Consider the following 15,772-nt stretch of genomic DNA (forward strand, 5'->3'; position numbering starts at 1 on the left):
CACTGTGCTAAGCACTTGGGAGAGTACAGTATAACAATAAGCAGACACATTCCCTGCCCAAAATGAGCTTATAGTCTAGAGGGGGAGATAGACGTTAAGATAAATTAATTACATATATGTACACGAGTGCTGTGGGGCTTGGGTTGTTGCGGGGGCAAGATGATAAATGAAGGAAGCATGTCAGGGTGACTCAGAAGGGTGAGGGAGAAGAGAAGCAGCGTAGCTCAGTGGAAAGAGCCCGGGCTTTGGAGTCAGAGGTCATGGGTTCAAATCCAGGCTCCACCAATTGTCAGCTGTGTGACTTTGGGCAATTCACTTAACTTCTCTGTGCCTCAGTTACCTTATCTGTAAAGTGGGGATTAATACCGTGAGCCCCCCGTGGGACAACCTGATCACCTTGTAACTTCCCCAGCGCTTAGAACAGTGCTTTGCACATAGTATGCACTTAACAAATGCCATTATTATTATTATTAGGAAAGGAGGGCTTAGTCAGGGAAGTCCTCTTGGAGGAGATTGCCTTCAATAAGGTTTTGGTGGTCTGTGACTTGGAGTTGTCAGCACCTTTGTAGTAGGGTCAACACACACACGCAAAAGGAGACTGTTCCCGATATCTCTATATACCTTGAGTTTGAAGATCTCAAAATAAAATGAGAGCAGGGATATTTGTGGTTGGTTTCAAACCCCAAGAAACGAGAATGCTCCGATATAAAACTGGATACTTCAGGAAAGGGAAATTTTCCCTTGGCCCAAGAAGGTTCACAGAAAGTTCACTAGCTGCCACATCCACAACATGAAGGAAAATAAAAAAGCCCACATGATTCTTTTCATTTTTCCCATCACCCTGAATAATGTTGCCCTTTTACTATTCTTCACTTTTTCTTTTTCTACTGTGATCAGTGAGTTCTAAACCAGAGTAAACAATAGTTTATTGTCATTTGCTTTGTTGGGATCAAAGTATGATAACAATAATAATAATGGTATTTAAGTGCTTATTATGTGCCAAGCACCATACTAAACACTAAGGTAGATACAAGATAACTGTAGGACACATTCCCTGTCTCACACTGTGCTCACAGTCTAAGGAGGAGGAGGGAGAATGGGTACTTAATCTCCATTTTACAGATGAGGAAGTGGAGACAAAGAGATGTTAGGTGACTTGTCTAAGGTCACATAGCAGGTAAGTAGCAGAGCCCGGATCAAAACCCAGGTTGTCAGATTCCCAGACCTGTGTTCTTTCCACTACACCATGTTTCTTCTCAAAGAGGCGAGAGGGACTTTATTCCTACTTCCCACCTTCCCTATCTCCCACTGTTTCACCTCCAAACTGGCACAAATAAGCTGCTACTATTTGGGAGAAATAGGAGAATATCAGGATAAATCTTAGATGTTCCACTTTTCTCTGCAAGTAGTTACTGCATAAGGATGTTAGCACAATGACAGAAAGTTCATAGGAGGCGATGCATTGTAGAGCTGGTGTAAAAATATTGGCTGTGCCAGCCAGAGTCCAGGATCTAAGAAATGGGATGCTGGATGTGGGAGAGACAAAATTAGCAGTTCTCCTTCCCTAATCCTCTAAGCAGTCCACAGGCTGTTCATGAGCTTCAGTCGGCTGCTTTCAGACCGAAGATCAGGACCACCAGGGCAAAGGATGAGGCGCTCCAAATGCAGTGGCAAATGAGGTAAATTTAGCCCCAGCTCTGTGCTTCTCTCCCGGTCTCTCCCTACCCCCACCTTCTTCCCTCCTCATATGGTCTCTCCAGGGATGGAGGGAGCCAAGACCCAGGTCATCACCCTCAACCTTGACCCAAGGCCAAACCCCCTACTTGGGCTCTGCCACAGAGATGGTGAGAAGGAGGAGAGGGGGGGTAAGAGGAGAAGAAGGATTCATTCAATCGTATTTATTGAGTGCTTACTGTGTGCAGAACACTTTACTAAGTGCTTGGGAAGTACAAGTTGGCAACATATAGAGACGGTCCCTACCCAACAATGGGCTCACAGTCTAGAAGGGGGAGACAGACAACAAAACATGTGAACCGGTGTCAAGTCATCAGAATAAATAGAAATAAAGCTAGATGCACATCATTAACAAAATAAAATAAACAGAATAGTAAATATGTACAAGTAAAATAGAGTAATAAATCCGTACAAACATATATACAGGTGCTGTGGGGAGGGGAAGGAGGTAGGGTGGGGGGATGGGGAGGGGGAGAGGACGGAATAAGAGGGGTCTCTGGGCCATAGTTAGACCTTGAGTCCATCTGAAGGCATTTATTTGGTAGGGAGTTCTTTGCCGGGAGGCCAGAAGCAGCATAACCTTTCCCCTCTCCAGTCCACACTTCACTCTGCCACCCAGATCATTTTTCTAAAAAACACTAAGTGCATATGTCCCCACTCCTCAAACACCTCCAATGGCTACCTATTTAACTCCACATCAAAAAGAAACTCCTTACTATCAGCTTTAAGGTATTCAATCAACTCTTCCTTCCTTCCTAACATACCTCACTGATCTCCTATTACAGCCTGACCAGAGTTATATGCCAGGCACTGTACTAAGCACTGGGAAAGATACAAGCTAATCAGGTTGGACACAGTCCATGCCCCACATGAGGCTCATGGTCTTAATCCCCATTTTACAGATGAGGTAATTGAGGCACAGAAAAGTTAAGTGACTTGTCCATGGTCACGGAGCAGACAAGTGTCAGAGCCAGAATTAGAACCCAGGACCTCCTGACTGCCAGATCTGTGCTCTTTCCACTAGGCCACGCAGCTTCTCATTTATTCAGTTATTTCACCCTAGTGTACTCTAATTACTACCTGTTATATCATTGTTTTTCCTCCCACTCTCATTATTTGAAAATAATTTTGGCTTATCTTTCCCACTAGATTGTGACACACTCCTCGGTTCTGTTTTTACTCTTTCAAATATTAAGTTTAGTGCTTTGCACACAGTAGGAGCTCAGAAACGCCACCGATCAATTGGTTGCTGGAACTTCCATGCCTTTCCCTTTTCCTGCTCTCCTGCAGCCGTCACCCGGGCACTTTAATTTGGCCTTCCCCCAGAGTTCTACTTCAGATTAGTGTTGACCTCAGGAAGAGTTAAGAAAAACAGCAGACTACTAAATGCCAGTGGCTCTTTTGTAGTCGCATGCACTATGTACATTTTATGGCCCAGGCCCCCAAAATTATATATATATATATATACAGTCTTAATCCCCATTTAATCGTATATATATATATATATATATATATGATTATAAGATTCCTTCTGTCTGATGCATGTGTGCATTCCTGAAGAGTGATGAGGGATTTCTGAGGCACACCTTGGGAAGCCCTGAAACGGCTCCATGGGAAGGGGAGTGGAGGAATCACCTTCCGAGTGATGTTTGGAATTGGAATGATGGAACTGACACTTTCAGTCAGTCAGTAGGTTAGTCAATCAGTCAATTGTACAGTGTGTGGAGCTGGTATGCTTGGGAGACTATACATAACAGAACAGATACATTCCCAACCCACAATGATTTTACAGTCGAGAGGGAAAAGGGTTTGGCCCTAAACAGCTTCGTGAGATGCCAGAAGCCTGGAGTGTGGAGAAATAGCCTAAACTGCATACTTGAATAATAACAATAATAATTGTAGTATTTGTTAAGTCCTTACTATGTGCCACACACTGTTCTAAGCACTGGGATAGATACAAGGTAATCAGGTCAAACACAGTCCCTGTCCCACATGGGGCTCAGGGTCTTAATCCCCATTTTACAGATGACATAACTGAGGCACAGAGAAGTGAAGCGAAGCAGCGTGGCTCAGTGGAAAGAGCACGGGCTTGGGAGTCAGAGGGCATGGGTTCAAATCCTGGCTCCACCGCTTGTCACTTAACTTCTCTGTGCCTCAGTGACCTCATCTGGAAAACGGGGATTAAGACTGTGAGCCCCATGTGGGATAACGTGATCACCTTGTATCCTTCCCCAGCACTTAGAACAGTACTTTGCACATAGTAAGCGCTTAACAAATGCCATCAGTATTATTATAAGTGACTTCTCTAGGCCTCAGTTACCTCATCTGTAAAATGGTCACATGTGGTGGAGCTGGGATTAGAACCTATGCCCGGGCTCTTTCCATTAGGCCACTTGAACACATCTAAGTGTGAGCGAGCCAATCCCATCCCAAACCTCTGTCAAACTGGGTGAAGTGCACAGCTGCATGTGTGGAGTCGATAAAAGAGGAGCGAGATCCAAGGAATTCCTCTGAACTCACCCAGGAAGTTGGGGCTTCCTGACCCCTTCTAGAAAACTCAGCTTTCTCAAAGGCAACTGGAAAGGGAATGTAATTAATCACTGGCTTGGTTGAGGGTTAATCACTGGCTTGTGGGAGATCCAGGGGTTGCTCATCCGTCTTTGAAAGAGCGGGGGATTCAGCATCCCTCTCTTGAGTGAGCTTTGGGACAAGAATTCACAGAAACAACAAGGGAGAAGGAGGATATGGGAATCACTTAGATGCCCTATAGACTGTAAACTCCTTGTGAGCAGAGATAGCAATTACCAAGTCTGTTGTATTGTACTTCCCCCAAGCACTTAGTACAGTGCTCTGCCTACAGAAAGCGCTCAATAAATACCATTGAGTGATAGATGCCTTTTAAGATGAGGCTAGTCTGTAAACTCTTTTTTTTTTAAATGGCATTTATTAAGCGCTTACTATGTGCAGAGCACTGTTCTAAGCGCTGGGGAATTTACAAGGTGATCAGGTTGTCCCACGTGGCGCTCACAGTCTTCATCCCCATTTTACAGATGAGGGAACTGAGGCCCAGAGAAGTTAAGAGACTTGCCCAAAGTCACACAGTTGACAAGTGGTGGAGCCGGGATTTGAACCCATGACCTCTGACTCCAAAGCCCGTGCTTTTTCCACTGAGCCACGCTGCTTCTCTGTGGGCTGGGAACATATCTACCAACTCTGTTATATTGTACTTTCCCAAGCATTTAGTATAGCGCTCTGCACACAGTAAGCACTCAATACATATAATTGATTGAGGGGATTTCCTGAGTAGTCGTTGAAGGAAGGAGGATTGGGATGAGGGAGACTCTCAGGACCCGTGAGATAATGTCGGCTACAATTGGAAAGAGAGCAGGAGAGGCAGATCTTGTCTTCCAATTCTACCGTACTCTCCCAAGAGTTTAGTACCATGTTCTGTGCAGAGTAAATGCTCAACAAGTATCACTTATTGAATGATTGATTAGGAACATTCTTTGGGCTGGTGAGTCATTACCCTGCCTATACTGTGTGCCATTTAGAGAATGTACATTTAGCACAAGACACCCTACAAGTCAGTCAGCCAGGAGCTGAATTCTCTTTCAACACATGTCCCACCCCATGGCTACCCCAGGGGCATATCTGCCCAGGAGAGACCCAGCCCCATCGCACTTTCCCTTCCTCCTCCCCATCTGCTTAGAGACAGTACCCGCTGAGAAGATCTGCGTAGCAACGGCCAAGAAGGCATCCGTCACCACCGTCTCAGAGTGCAGGGAGATGTTTAGCTGCCGGGCGATGTTCCGGTACACGTTCGGCCGGATGTATTCCAACTCATCCCCTGCAAGAGAATTTTTGGGAATGAGATAGAGAATGAGCAAAGGCAAAGCACTCTTGTCTTCCTCCCCAACACTGCAAACATCCCAAACCCTCTCTCCACGTTGACCTTGGGGTTGGCGGTGAGTATTCCCCTTTCTTCTGAGAATGGACTTCAGGATTTAAAAAGGAATGAAATGACCTAATTTTTGCTTCAGACCCGATTATAATGATGATGGCATTTTTACTAAGTGCTTACTATGTGCAAAGCACTGTTCTAAGCACTGGGAAGGATACAAGATGATCGGGTTGTCCCACTGAGGGCTCACAGTCTTAATCGCTAGAACAGTGCTTTGCGCATAGTAAGCACTTAATAAATGCCATCATTATTATTTAATCCCCATTTTACAGATGAGGTAACTGAGGCACAGAGAAGTTAAGTGACTTGCCCAGTCATACAACTGACAATTGGCAGAGAGTCAGGATTTGAACCCATGACCTCTGACTCCAAAGCCCATGCTCTTTCCACTGAGCCACACTGCTTCTCCATTATCTTGTATCTACCTCAGTGCTTAGCACAGTGCAAGCCCTTAATACTAGTGTTATTATAGTAGCTTTAAGAAATATGCCTTTTTTCCAAACTTGGAGAGCTTTGCCACCACTAGAAAATCCCTCCAGAGAAAGAAACATAAAATACTACTGAAGTTTCATGAAAGCTGAGAGCCTGGAGCTGAGCAACGTTAATTAGGCAAAATAAAGCATCTGTTAGCTTCAACCCTTTTATGCTAATATGGGCACAGAGAAGAAAGGCTGACATGTTTAGTCTTCTTGGGATGACTAACCTCTGAAGTCTCATTATGTTCACTGACAATAAAGTAGCAATGCAGAAGCATGCTACAGGATCTCAAATGTCTGATCAAAAAAGCAAGACCTTCAGGTGTTTCCTTCACACAAACTGATAAAGGGCCCCTTTATCTGGAAAAGAACACGGCTTCCTGGTGCAGCCGCAGACACTCTTAGCAGGTTAGATGCATTGGGCAGAAATGCCAACGGACATAATTAATCCTTCTCAAAGAAAGGTCCATGTGAAAGTAATTAACTTAATCCATTAGTACACCCACAGCTCCTCACTAATAGCTTTAAACATTTAACTGAACACCTTGCAGAGAATTCTAGAAATGAAGCATTTTGAGCCCTTACAGGGTTGAACTGTTCCATGCAATCTGATTTAGGGAAAAAAAAGGAAAGGAAACTGCTTTTGCAGGCTATAACTGATAAACAAACACGTCACATTCTAGTAGCACATCTGTTCTCCCTTTAAAATGAAAACCCAAAGTGACATCAGCCATAACACAGATGCAAGGGCTGGGGGTTGAGGTGGTTTAAATTCTCACTGCTCATCCTTTCTCTGCATCCATCCAAAAACACTAACTGAAAGCCAGGACTCTCTCAACGAAACGGTCTGTGGTGGGAGTGGTGAAGAAAGCATGGGAGTCTCTTTAAGGAATGTAGAATTGACGGGAAAGATTAGATTCACCTTTCTGGTGAATGACACAGCAGAACCACTGCACACTTAATAATGATAATAATAATGGTGGTATTTAAGTGCTTGCTATGTGCCAAGCACTATTCTAAGCACTGGGAGGGATACAATAATAATAATAATGATGATGATGATGATGGCATTTGTTAAGCGCTTACTATGTGCAAAGCACTGTTCTAAGCACACGGTTGTCCCACGTGGGGCTCACTGTCTTAGTCCCCATTTTACAGATGAGGGAACTGAGGCCCAGAGAAGTTAAGTGACTGGCCCAAGGTCACAGAGCCGACAATTGGCGGAGCAGGGGTTTGAACCCATGACCTCTGACTCCCAAGCCGGTGCTCTTTCCACTGAACCACACTGCTTCACTTGCCCATATAGCTCGGGCAAGCCAGCTGCGACCCCAAGGATCGGCCTCAGAGGACAGCGGAACGGCAGGTTGGTCAGCACAGGAAAACACATTCAGCCATTTTACCTCCTCACCGCACAGCAATTAGTATTAAATGTGGTCACAGCTCCGAGCGGAGAGAATGGCATGAGATCACCAACTCTCTCCACAGAGGCCACCAGATCACCATCACCTGGGAATGCCTTTTTTATAGTATTAAGCTGGGTTAACTAAGAAGCAGTTAAGTGAGAGCAGGTCTTTACAGGGGCTTTAAAACACGTTTCAACGTGTCACTGCTTTTCAAATACATTATACTTCACTGGATCTACACAGTCCCACGCTTAGCCCATAGTAATAAATGTAGGATCAATAACCCAGATCCATCTTAAGTTTTGAAAGCTTAGTTTACTGCCAGGACAACAGGTGAGTGGCCACCAAGCCTCACAGGTGGTTTGCCAAACAAGCAGGTGATTTGTTCATATGCATGTCACCTGGAAGCCAGTTTGGAGCGCTGCATTTAAATCGAAAGGGGGGAAAATGTGGAGACAGTCCAGAAGACAATGACAAAAATGATTCAAGGTAATAAGAGAAGTGCTATGGCTGATGAAAATGGTTAAAAGGTAATAAGAGAAGTAATGTGGCCTAGTGAAAATAATAATAATAATGATGGTATTTGTTAAGCACTTACTATGTGCAAAGCACTAAACACTGGGGAGGAGACAAGGTGATCAATGCTTAGAACAGTGCTTTCACATAGTAAGCGCTTAATAAATGCCATCATTATTTATTATTATTATCAGGTTGGCCCACGTGGGGCTCACAGTCTTAATCCCCATTTTACAGATGAGGGAACTGAGGCACAGAGAAGTTAAATGACATGCCCAAAGTCACACAGCTGACAAGTGGCAGAGCTGGGATTTGAACCCATGACCTCTGACTCCAAAGCCCGTGCGCTTTCCACTGAGCCAAGCTGCTTCTCTTGTGCAGGACTGTGCAGAAAAGTGTGCAGGACTGAGAGCCAGGAGATCTGGGTTCTAATCCTGCCTCCTCCACTTACCTACCTTGGGTAAATCACTTCATTTCTCTGTGCCTCAGTTTCCTCATCTGTGGAATGGAGATGAAATTATCTTTTCTCCCCCCCCCCCCCCCCTTTAGACTATGAGCCCCCTTGTGGGTCATGGACTGATCTGAATATCTTATATCTATCCCAGTGCTTAGAAACAGTAAGTGTTTACCAAAGACCACAATTATTATTATTTAGTCTGGGAAAAAGAAGGCTGAAAGAGGATTTCATAACAGTCTTCAGGTGGTTGGAGAGACGTTCTATGGGTGGTAGTGAGAAATCGCTCCCTTTTTTCACGGAGAACAAGACAAAAGGCCTGAAGGGATTTAGACTAGAAACTGATAAGAGTTTATTTTTCGAGCAGTGAAGCACCAAACTGTATTAACAGAACAAGATTGGAATCGAGAAGCAGCGTGGCTTAGTGGAAAGAGCAGGGGCTTGGGAGTCAGGGGTCATAGGTTCTAATCCTGGCTCTGCTACTTGTCTGCTGTGTGACTTTGGGCAAGTAATTTAACTTCTCTGTGCCTCAGTTACCTCATCTGAAAAATGGGTATGAAGACTGTGAGCCCCACATGGGACAACCTGATTACCTTGTATCTACACCAGCGCTTAGAACAGTGTTTGGCACATAGAAAATGCTTAAGAAATACTGTCATTACTAGAGAAGCAGCATGGCTCAGGGGAAAGAGCACGGGCTTGGGAGTCAGAAGTCGTGGGTTCTAATCTCGGCTCCGTAATTTAGTTGTGTGATTTTGGGCAATTCACTTAACTTCTCTGTCTCTCAGTTACCTTATCTGTAAAATGGGGATTAAGACTGTGAGTCCCATATGGGACAACCTGATTTCCTTGTATCTCTCTCAGTGTTTAGAACAGTGCTTCATAATCATTATTATTATTATCTTCCAGCATCAGCAGTGTCTCCGTATGCATGACACTTTTCTGGGCTGGTTTTAGGGCAGGTCTTTCTGAATCAATCCATCAGTGCTCTGCACAAAGTAAGTGCTCAATAAATACAATTGAATGAATGAATGGTATTTATTGAGTACTTACTGTGTGCAGAGCATTGTACTAATTGCTTGGGAGAGTACAACAGAGGTGGTAGACTCATTCCCTGCCCACAACAGGCTTACAGTCTAAAGGTGAGAAGCAACATGACCTAGTGGCTAGAGCCTGAGCCTGTGAGTCAGAAGGACCTGGGTTCTAATCCCGGCTCCACCACTAGTCTGCTCTGTGACCATGGGCAAGACACTTAACTTCTCTGTAACTCAGTTACCTCGTCTGTAAAGTAGGGACTAAGGCTGTGAGCCCCACGTGGGACAAGGACTGTGTTCAACCCAATCTGCTTGTATCTACCGCAGTGCTTAGTACAGTACCTGGCACATAATAAGCACTTAAATACTACAATTAAAGGTGGCAGGAAAGGAGGAGGTAGACTGGAGGCCCTCTCCAGCTTTCCACTCCCAGAATTCGATGCCTAGAAATGCTGAACATGACTGTTATGATGCGGTCAGATATAGATATCACTACTTCCCAGGTGCTTAGTATAGTGCTCTGCACACAGTAAGTGCTCAATTAATACGACTGAATGAATGAATGAGAGAGAAGACCTAGGGAGCATAAGGAAGTTTCTTTAAAAAAAAAAAAAACAGGGTTTAACGAGGATAAACCATTGTTAAAGCTAGATTGAGAGGACTCCTGAAGGCACATCTAATATTGGAATAGTTCAACAACCAACTGACCATTCCCTTGTATCATTCTTTTCCCTACACTACAGCTGTCTCGACTTAAACTGTAAGAATAGATTCCCCCTTCTAGACTGTGAGCCCCCCCCCCTTCTAGACTGTGAGCCCGCTGTTGGGTAGGGACAGTCTCTATATGTTGCTGACTTGTACTTCCCAAGCGCTTAGTACAGTGCTCTGCACACAGTAAGTGCTCAATAAATACGATTGATTGACTGACCAGAGAAATGGTCAAATGAATTAGAGAAGAAGGAAGAGGGTGGGCAGAAGTCTGGCACATGCAGCCCATTGCTCCCCTAAATTGGACTCGGGGATCCTCTAAGGGGGACATTTTTGTGCCTGGGGCTTCCCCATTCTATCTGTTATTGCAAAAGAGAAGATCCCCCTTCATCCCCAAAACACACACACACACTCTCACTCTCTCTCTCTCTCTCTCTCTCTGTCTGTTGAGACGATTATGATGGGTTGAACAGGGCAGCCTTTCCTGGGACAGGAAGGAGCCAGAGGAGATGAGGAATAAATTGCTATTTTTATTGCAGCTGTGTCAGAATCGTTGAGTTTAGCCAGTCTTTTTTCCCCCCATTCCATCCTCCCATCTCTTAGTCTGCAAATGTCTTGGTTTAGTGTCCCTACATCCTTCCCAGTACTTCCCACATTGCAAGTGACTAGTAAATATCATTTCTGATGACCATTATTACCATTCTAGAGTTTCAAGCCGAGCAAGCTTGCTGCCTTTAGGATCAGATCAGTTTAAGGTACTACAAAGGGTTTGACCAAAAAAACAAACCAAGGCAGATTTCAAAGAGATAAGGTCAGCAAGTTAAGCAGGAAAGGAAACAGAACACTTCAAGTATGAAATGATCTTTGCACTGAAAAACTTCTCTGCAGCCACCAAAGCTGATCCCAACAGAGATGAGGATGGGCTGGTAAGTATATTCCTCTCTGTAACCCACCTTGCACATCTTTAAAGTGCTTTTCCCCAGTTTATGGCACCGAGAGAAAGTCTCTCCAGCCCTTTATTCATTCATACATTCATTCAATCGTATTTGAGTGCTTACTGTGTGCAGAGCACTGTACAAGGTGCTTGGGAAGTACAAATAGGCAACATATAGACACGGTCCCTACCCAACAACGGGCTCATTTATGGAAAGTGATTGGTAAGGTTATTATTATTTTTTGAGAGTTTTCATTTTAATTGTTTCTAATTCTTGAAGAGGCAAAAGGAGGTTTTCAGGATGTCCAGGGGACTGGACTGGACCTCGGAATACCCACTAATCTTTGCAACCCCAGGGATGACCAGAGTGACGGAACTTGTCAGACTTGTCATCCCAGTTCCTGGGAGGTATGGCAGCCCTGGGCCAAGTTGTTAGCATATGCTTAGGAACATGGGCAGGCCCACACCTTCTTTAATTACTCTGTGGGGCTTCTACTGTATCGACCCACCTGAGAGCCGGGCTAAAGTCAACTGGGACAATCGGGGTCATCGGTTCCTTGGCTGGATGTCGTCCCAGTCTCTGAAAAGCAGGCAGACTCGGCAATTACCTTAGCCCATTGGCTTGTCAGCTATAGCAGGGAGAGGTGGCAAGGAGCCCCAGGAGGTTCAAGTGAGCAGGGGGAAAAGAGGTGGGGTGGGTGGAGAGGAGAGGGAGGGAGCTAACTTTATTTTACCCACCACCGAACAGTTTTGGTGCTATTTATTTATATTAATGTCTGTCTCCCCCTCTAGACTGTATGCTTGTTGTGGGCAGGGAAGGGGGCTGTTGATTGTTATAGTGTATGCTCCCAAGCACTTAGTACAGTGTTCTGCACACAGTAAGCACCCAATAAACACAACTGAATGAATGAATGAACAATCTGGCTCAGGAGCCTTAAAGTCCATGTCTTTTTCTTTGGGGCTGACTCCAGCTCAGTCAGACCACAAGGGCCAATCGGTGTTGGGCCACCAGCTCCAAGCATGAACATTTTCTTTGCTTAAATGAACTTCATTTTTTTTTTCATAGCATATATTAAGCGCTTACTATGTGCAAATCACTGTTTTAAGTGCTGGGGAGGTTACAAGGTGATCAGGTTGTCCCATGGGGGGGCTCACAGTCAATCCCCACTTTACAGATGAGGTAACTGAGGCACAGAGAAGTGAAGTGACTTGCCCAAAGTCACACAGCTGGCAACTGGCGGAGTCAGGATTTGAACCCACGACCTCTGACTCCAAAGCCTGTGCTCTTTTCACTGAGCCACGCAGCTTCATCTCCCAAGGACCCTCTGAAGGCATGGAGCCCCAATAATTGGAACTACCCGAGGTGGGCACAACAAAGTAAGAAACTCAAACTTGCCCACCCATCAGTTTCCCACTGGTGGAGCAGTGTGGAAGGCCAGAAAACGCTAAGACCATTTTCATCAAGCTCAGTCACAGCCTCATCCTTCTGGGTGACTAAAAGTGACTAAAAACAGATGGGGCATGAAATCTCCTCTTGCCCCAAGGCTGAGACGAAAGGTGAGGATTAGGGAAACTCAGTAGCTAGAGCTGTGACTATTTCAGTTTTCCTTTCCCCTATATCTCTGTTATATTGCACTCTCCTGAGTGCTTAGTACAGTGCTCTGCACATAGGAAGTATTCAGTGCACACGATTGATTGATTCTGCTATCCCTGACTGAAGAGAGCTAATGAAGTGTGATAGGATTATTATGTAGGTGATTGAACATGAAGAAACTTCGATTGCTCCATTGTTGGATAGGAAAACAAAGCCAAGCTCTAGGAAAAACAGTCACGTGCTCATTTGAGGCAAAAGTGGGCCCTTTAGGAAGCAATCAGACTACAGTTTTCCATTCTCAGGAGATCGTGGGAACATTACTCACCGAGTCGGAGGAGAATGGTGGACACCTCTGCTAGCTTCCCCCCAGGGGTTGGTACGCTGTAGTCGGGTTTGCTCCAGACCAGGCCAGCTCGTATCAGCCTGGAGTGTATGTATTCCCTGCAGAGTGCTTTAGCTTGGGAGACCAGCTCTTTGTCAGTGGGGGATCGGTCAAAAACTTCCATCACCTCCGCAGCGAACACTGAAGAACGTCGTAGTACCTCCATCTTTAAAGAGAGACCACACAATCTCATGGTCACGATAATAAGAATAATGGTGATGGTATTTGTTAAGCACTTTGTGCCAGGCACTGTACTAAGCCCTGGGACGGAGACGAGCAAATCGGGTTGGACACAGTCCCTGTCCCATGTGGGCCTCACAGTCTCAATCCCCATTTTACAGATGAGGTAAAGGAGTCACGGAGAAGCAAAGTGACTTACCCACGGTCACACAAAGTGGCAGAACCGGTATTAGAACCCATGTCCTTCTGACTCCCAGCTCTATCCAATACGCCAGGCTGCTTCTCACTTTTGGGTGGAAAGGCAGCCTGACCTTAGTAATAACTGTGGTATTTGTTAAGAATTTACTAGGTGCAAACACTGTACTAAACGCTGGGGAAGGTACAAGATATTCAGGTCCTCCATGGGACTTAGAGTCTAAGCAGGAGGGAGCACAGGCATCAAATCCCCATTTTGCAGATGAGAGAACTGAAGCACAGAGAAGTTGAGCGACTTGCTCAAGGTCACATAGCAGACAAGTGCTGGAGGCAGGACTGGAACTGGGGCCCCCGACCCAGTCCCATGCTCTTTTCATTAGGCCATGCTGCTTCTCTGACAGTGACTTAAAAAATGCCTGAGGTCTCTTGTTACGGGGAAAGACTAAGAGACCCAAGCACTAATACCCTCCCCAACCCCCTCTTCAATAATGACTTGATTTTGAGAAGACAGAGTGGGGCGAGACCTAGAACTCTTCTTTTTCTATCAATCTCGTGTCAGCAGGGAATACATCTACCAACTCTGTTGCATCTTACTCTTCCGAGCACTTAGTACACTGCCCCGCTCACAGTAAATGCTCAGTTAAGTACCACTGATAGTCTGAATCAGAGTTTTTGAAAAGTAACTGTCAAACAATTCAGCTGCCCAGAAAAGGCTTGGAATAAATGCCAAAGAGAAGTTTAAATTCCGCTTGCTTCACTTTTTAAAATAAGATCAGGAGACTCAATTCGCCATCCTAAATCCCAGCCACATAGCCCTAAATTACAGAGACAGAAAACTGCAGCTGAGCATTCAGGAGAGAGTGGCAGCAACGGGGAGGGCTTAAAGGAAGACACTGATGAACTGTATAACTGATTCAATTAATAGCACTCTACCTTAGAGTTTTTTCATCTCTATATGTTGCCAACTTGTACTTCCCAAGCCCTTAGAACGGTGCTCTGCACACAGTAAGTGCTCAATAAATACGATTGAACGAATGAATCATCTTTTGCCTGTATAAACTCAAACCCTTTAATGTTTAATTGGTGATTTCTTATTTTCAACTGGAAAATCATCTTCAAACCAAATAACAATAGCTCCTCCCGTGAATATGAATCAATTAACCAAGGTCTCACACCTTCTCCACTGAAAAAAAAAAAAAGAAAGACACTTACCTCTCAAGTTGCATTTTCTCTGGGTATAGATAAAAGATAACTTTTGGTTTCAAGTACTTCTCATTCCCCCCGCCACCCCCCGTACACCTTTGCCTCCATCCGTTCAACTATGCAAAGACACACTCTTATGTACATACACACCTCCTCTCCTCGATTCAATTGATTTTCTGCTCTCTGCAACCTCACTTTTAAGCTTAAAACTTTGGCCGGTTGCGTGTGGGTTGTCGAAGGGTGAAAGCCGACCGTATCCTGCCTTTCGGGGTTCCTCTCCTCTGCTTGGGATGTCCCTTTAGCTTGTTCAGTGCCCCACTGTGATTTCGAGACCTGTTCTTCAGCTTTTGAGAGAGGAGACAGGCGGACAGACAGACGGACAAACAATGTGGGAAGCCAAGGAGGCTTATGCTTTAGCCTTCTAAGGAAAATGTAATAACCAGGAGGTGGAGTTACAGAAGAAAGCTCAAAACCACTGGGTCTCTGCTTGCTCCTTTTCTTAAGGAGGATCGCAACATTTGCCTCTCTAGATTAAGGGGAAATAGAGTGTCTTTATTGAAATCGGGTTTTTTTGTTGTTGTTGGGGGGAAGAGGTGGTCAGTTAACACTGTATAGGTGGTGGTAGAGTCCCACTTTGACAAATGTGCAATTTTCCAAGTTTGGTGTTTTTGCTTCCTTAGCTTCTGAAATCATATCCAGTGGCTGAAGAAACTCCCTTAAAGGGTGTCGGTATTCCTCCTCTGATTTCTGTGATCTAAGGGTAGAGCCCAGTCATATTACATCAACTTTCTTTGTGCATTCCATCAAAAATCAGTCACGTCACTCAATGTCAACTTCTCCAGTGGAAAAAGGGATAATTCAATCCTCCCTAAAGCTTTTAGAGGGGTAGTGAATGAACCCTGCCCGTGATCAAAAATGTGACCACAAATCCATCATTCCACAGATTTTAAAATGAGGTTTAGAAAATCTGGGGCTTAGGTTACGTGATGAGTAGCTGC

The 15,772-nt window shown here is 44.9% G+C and overlaps 1 protein-coding gene across 1 annotated transcript in view; it reads right to left on the reverse strand.

The window, feature by feature from the left end:
• Positions 1–15,136, reverse strand: part of BOK (BCL2 family apoptosis regulator BOK) — a 36,787-nt gene extending 21,651 nt beyond the window's left edge. The window contains exons 1-3 of the mRNA XM_038749597.1: positions 14,925–15,136; positions 13,140–13,362; positions 5,453–5,581 (exon numbers count right to left, since the gene is read on the reverse strand). Of these exons, the coding sequence (XP_038605525.1) occupies positions 5,453–5,581; positions 13,140–13,362 (352 nt within the window). The 5' untranslated portion in view covers positions 14,925–15,136. The remainder of the gene's footprint in view (positions 1–5,452; positions 5,582–13,139; positions 13,363–14,924) is intronic.
• Between the last annotated feature and the right edge of the window lie 636 nt (positions 15,137–15,772).

Source organism: Tachyglossus aculeatus, chromosome 7, assembly GCF_015852505.1.
Source record: "Tachyglossus aculeatus isolate mTacAcu1 chromosome 7, mTacAcu1.pri, whole genome shotgun sequence".
Lineage (NCBI taxonomy): Eukaryota > Metazoa > Chordata > Mammalia > Monotremata > Tachyglossidae > Tachyglossus > Tachyglossus aculeatus.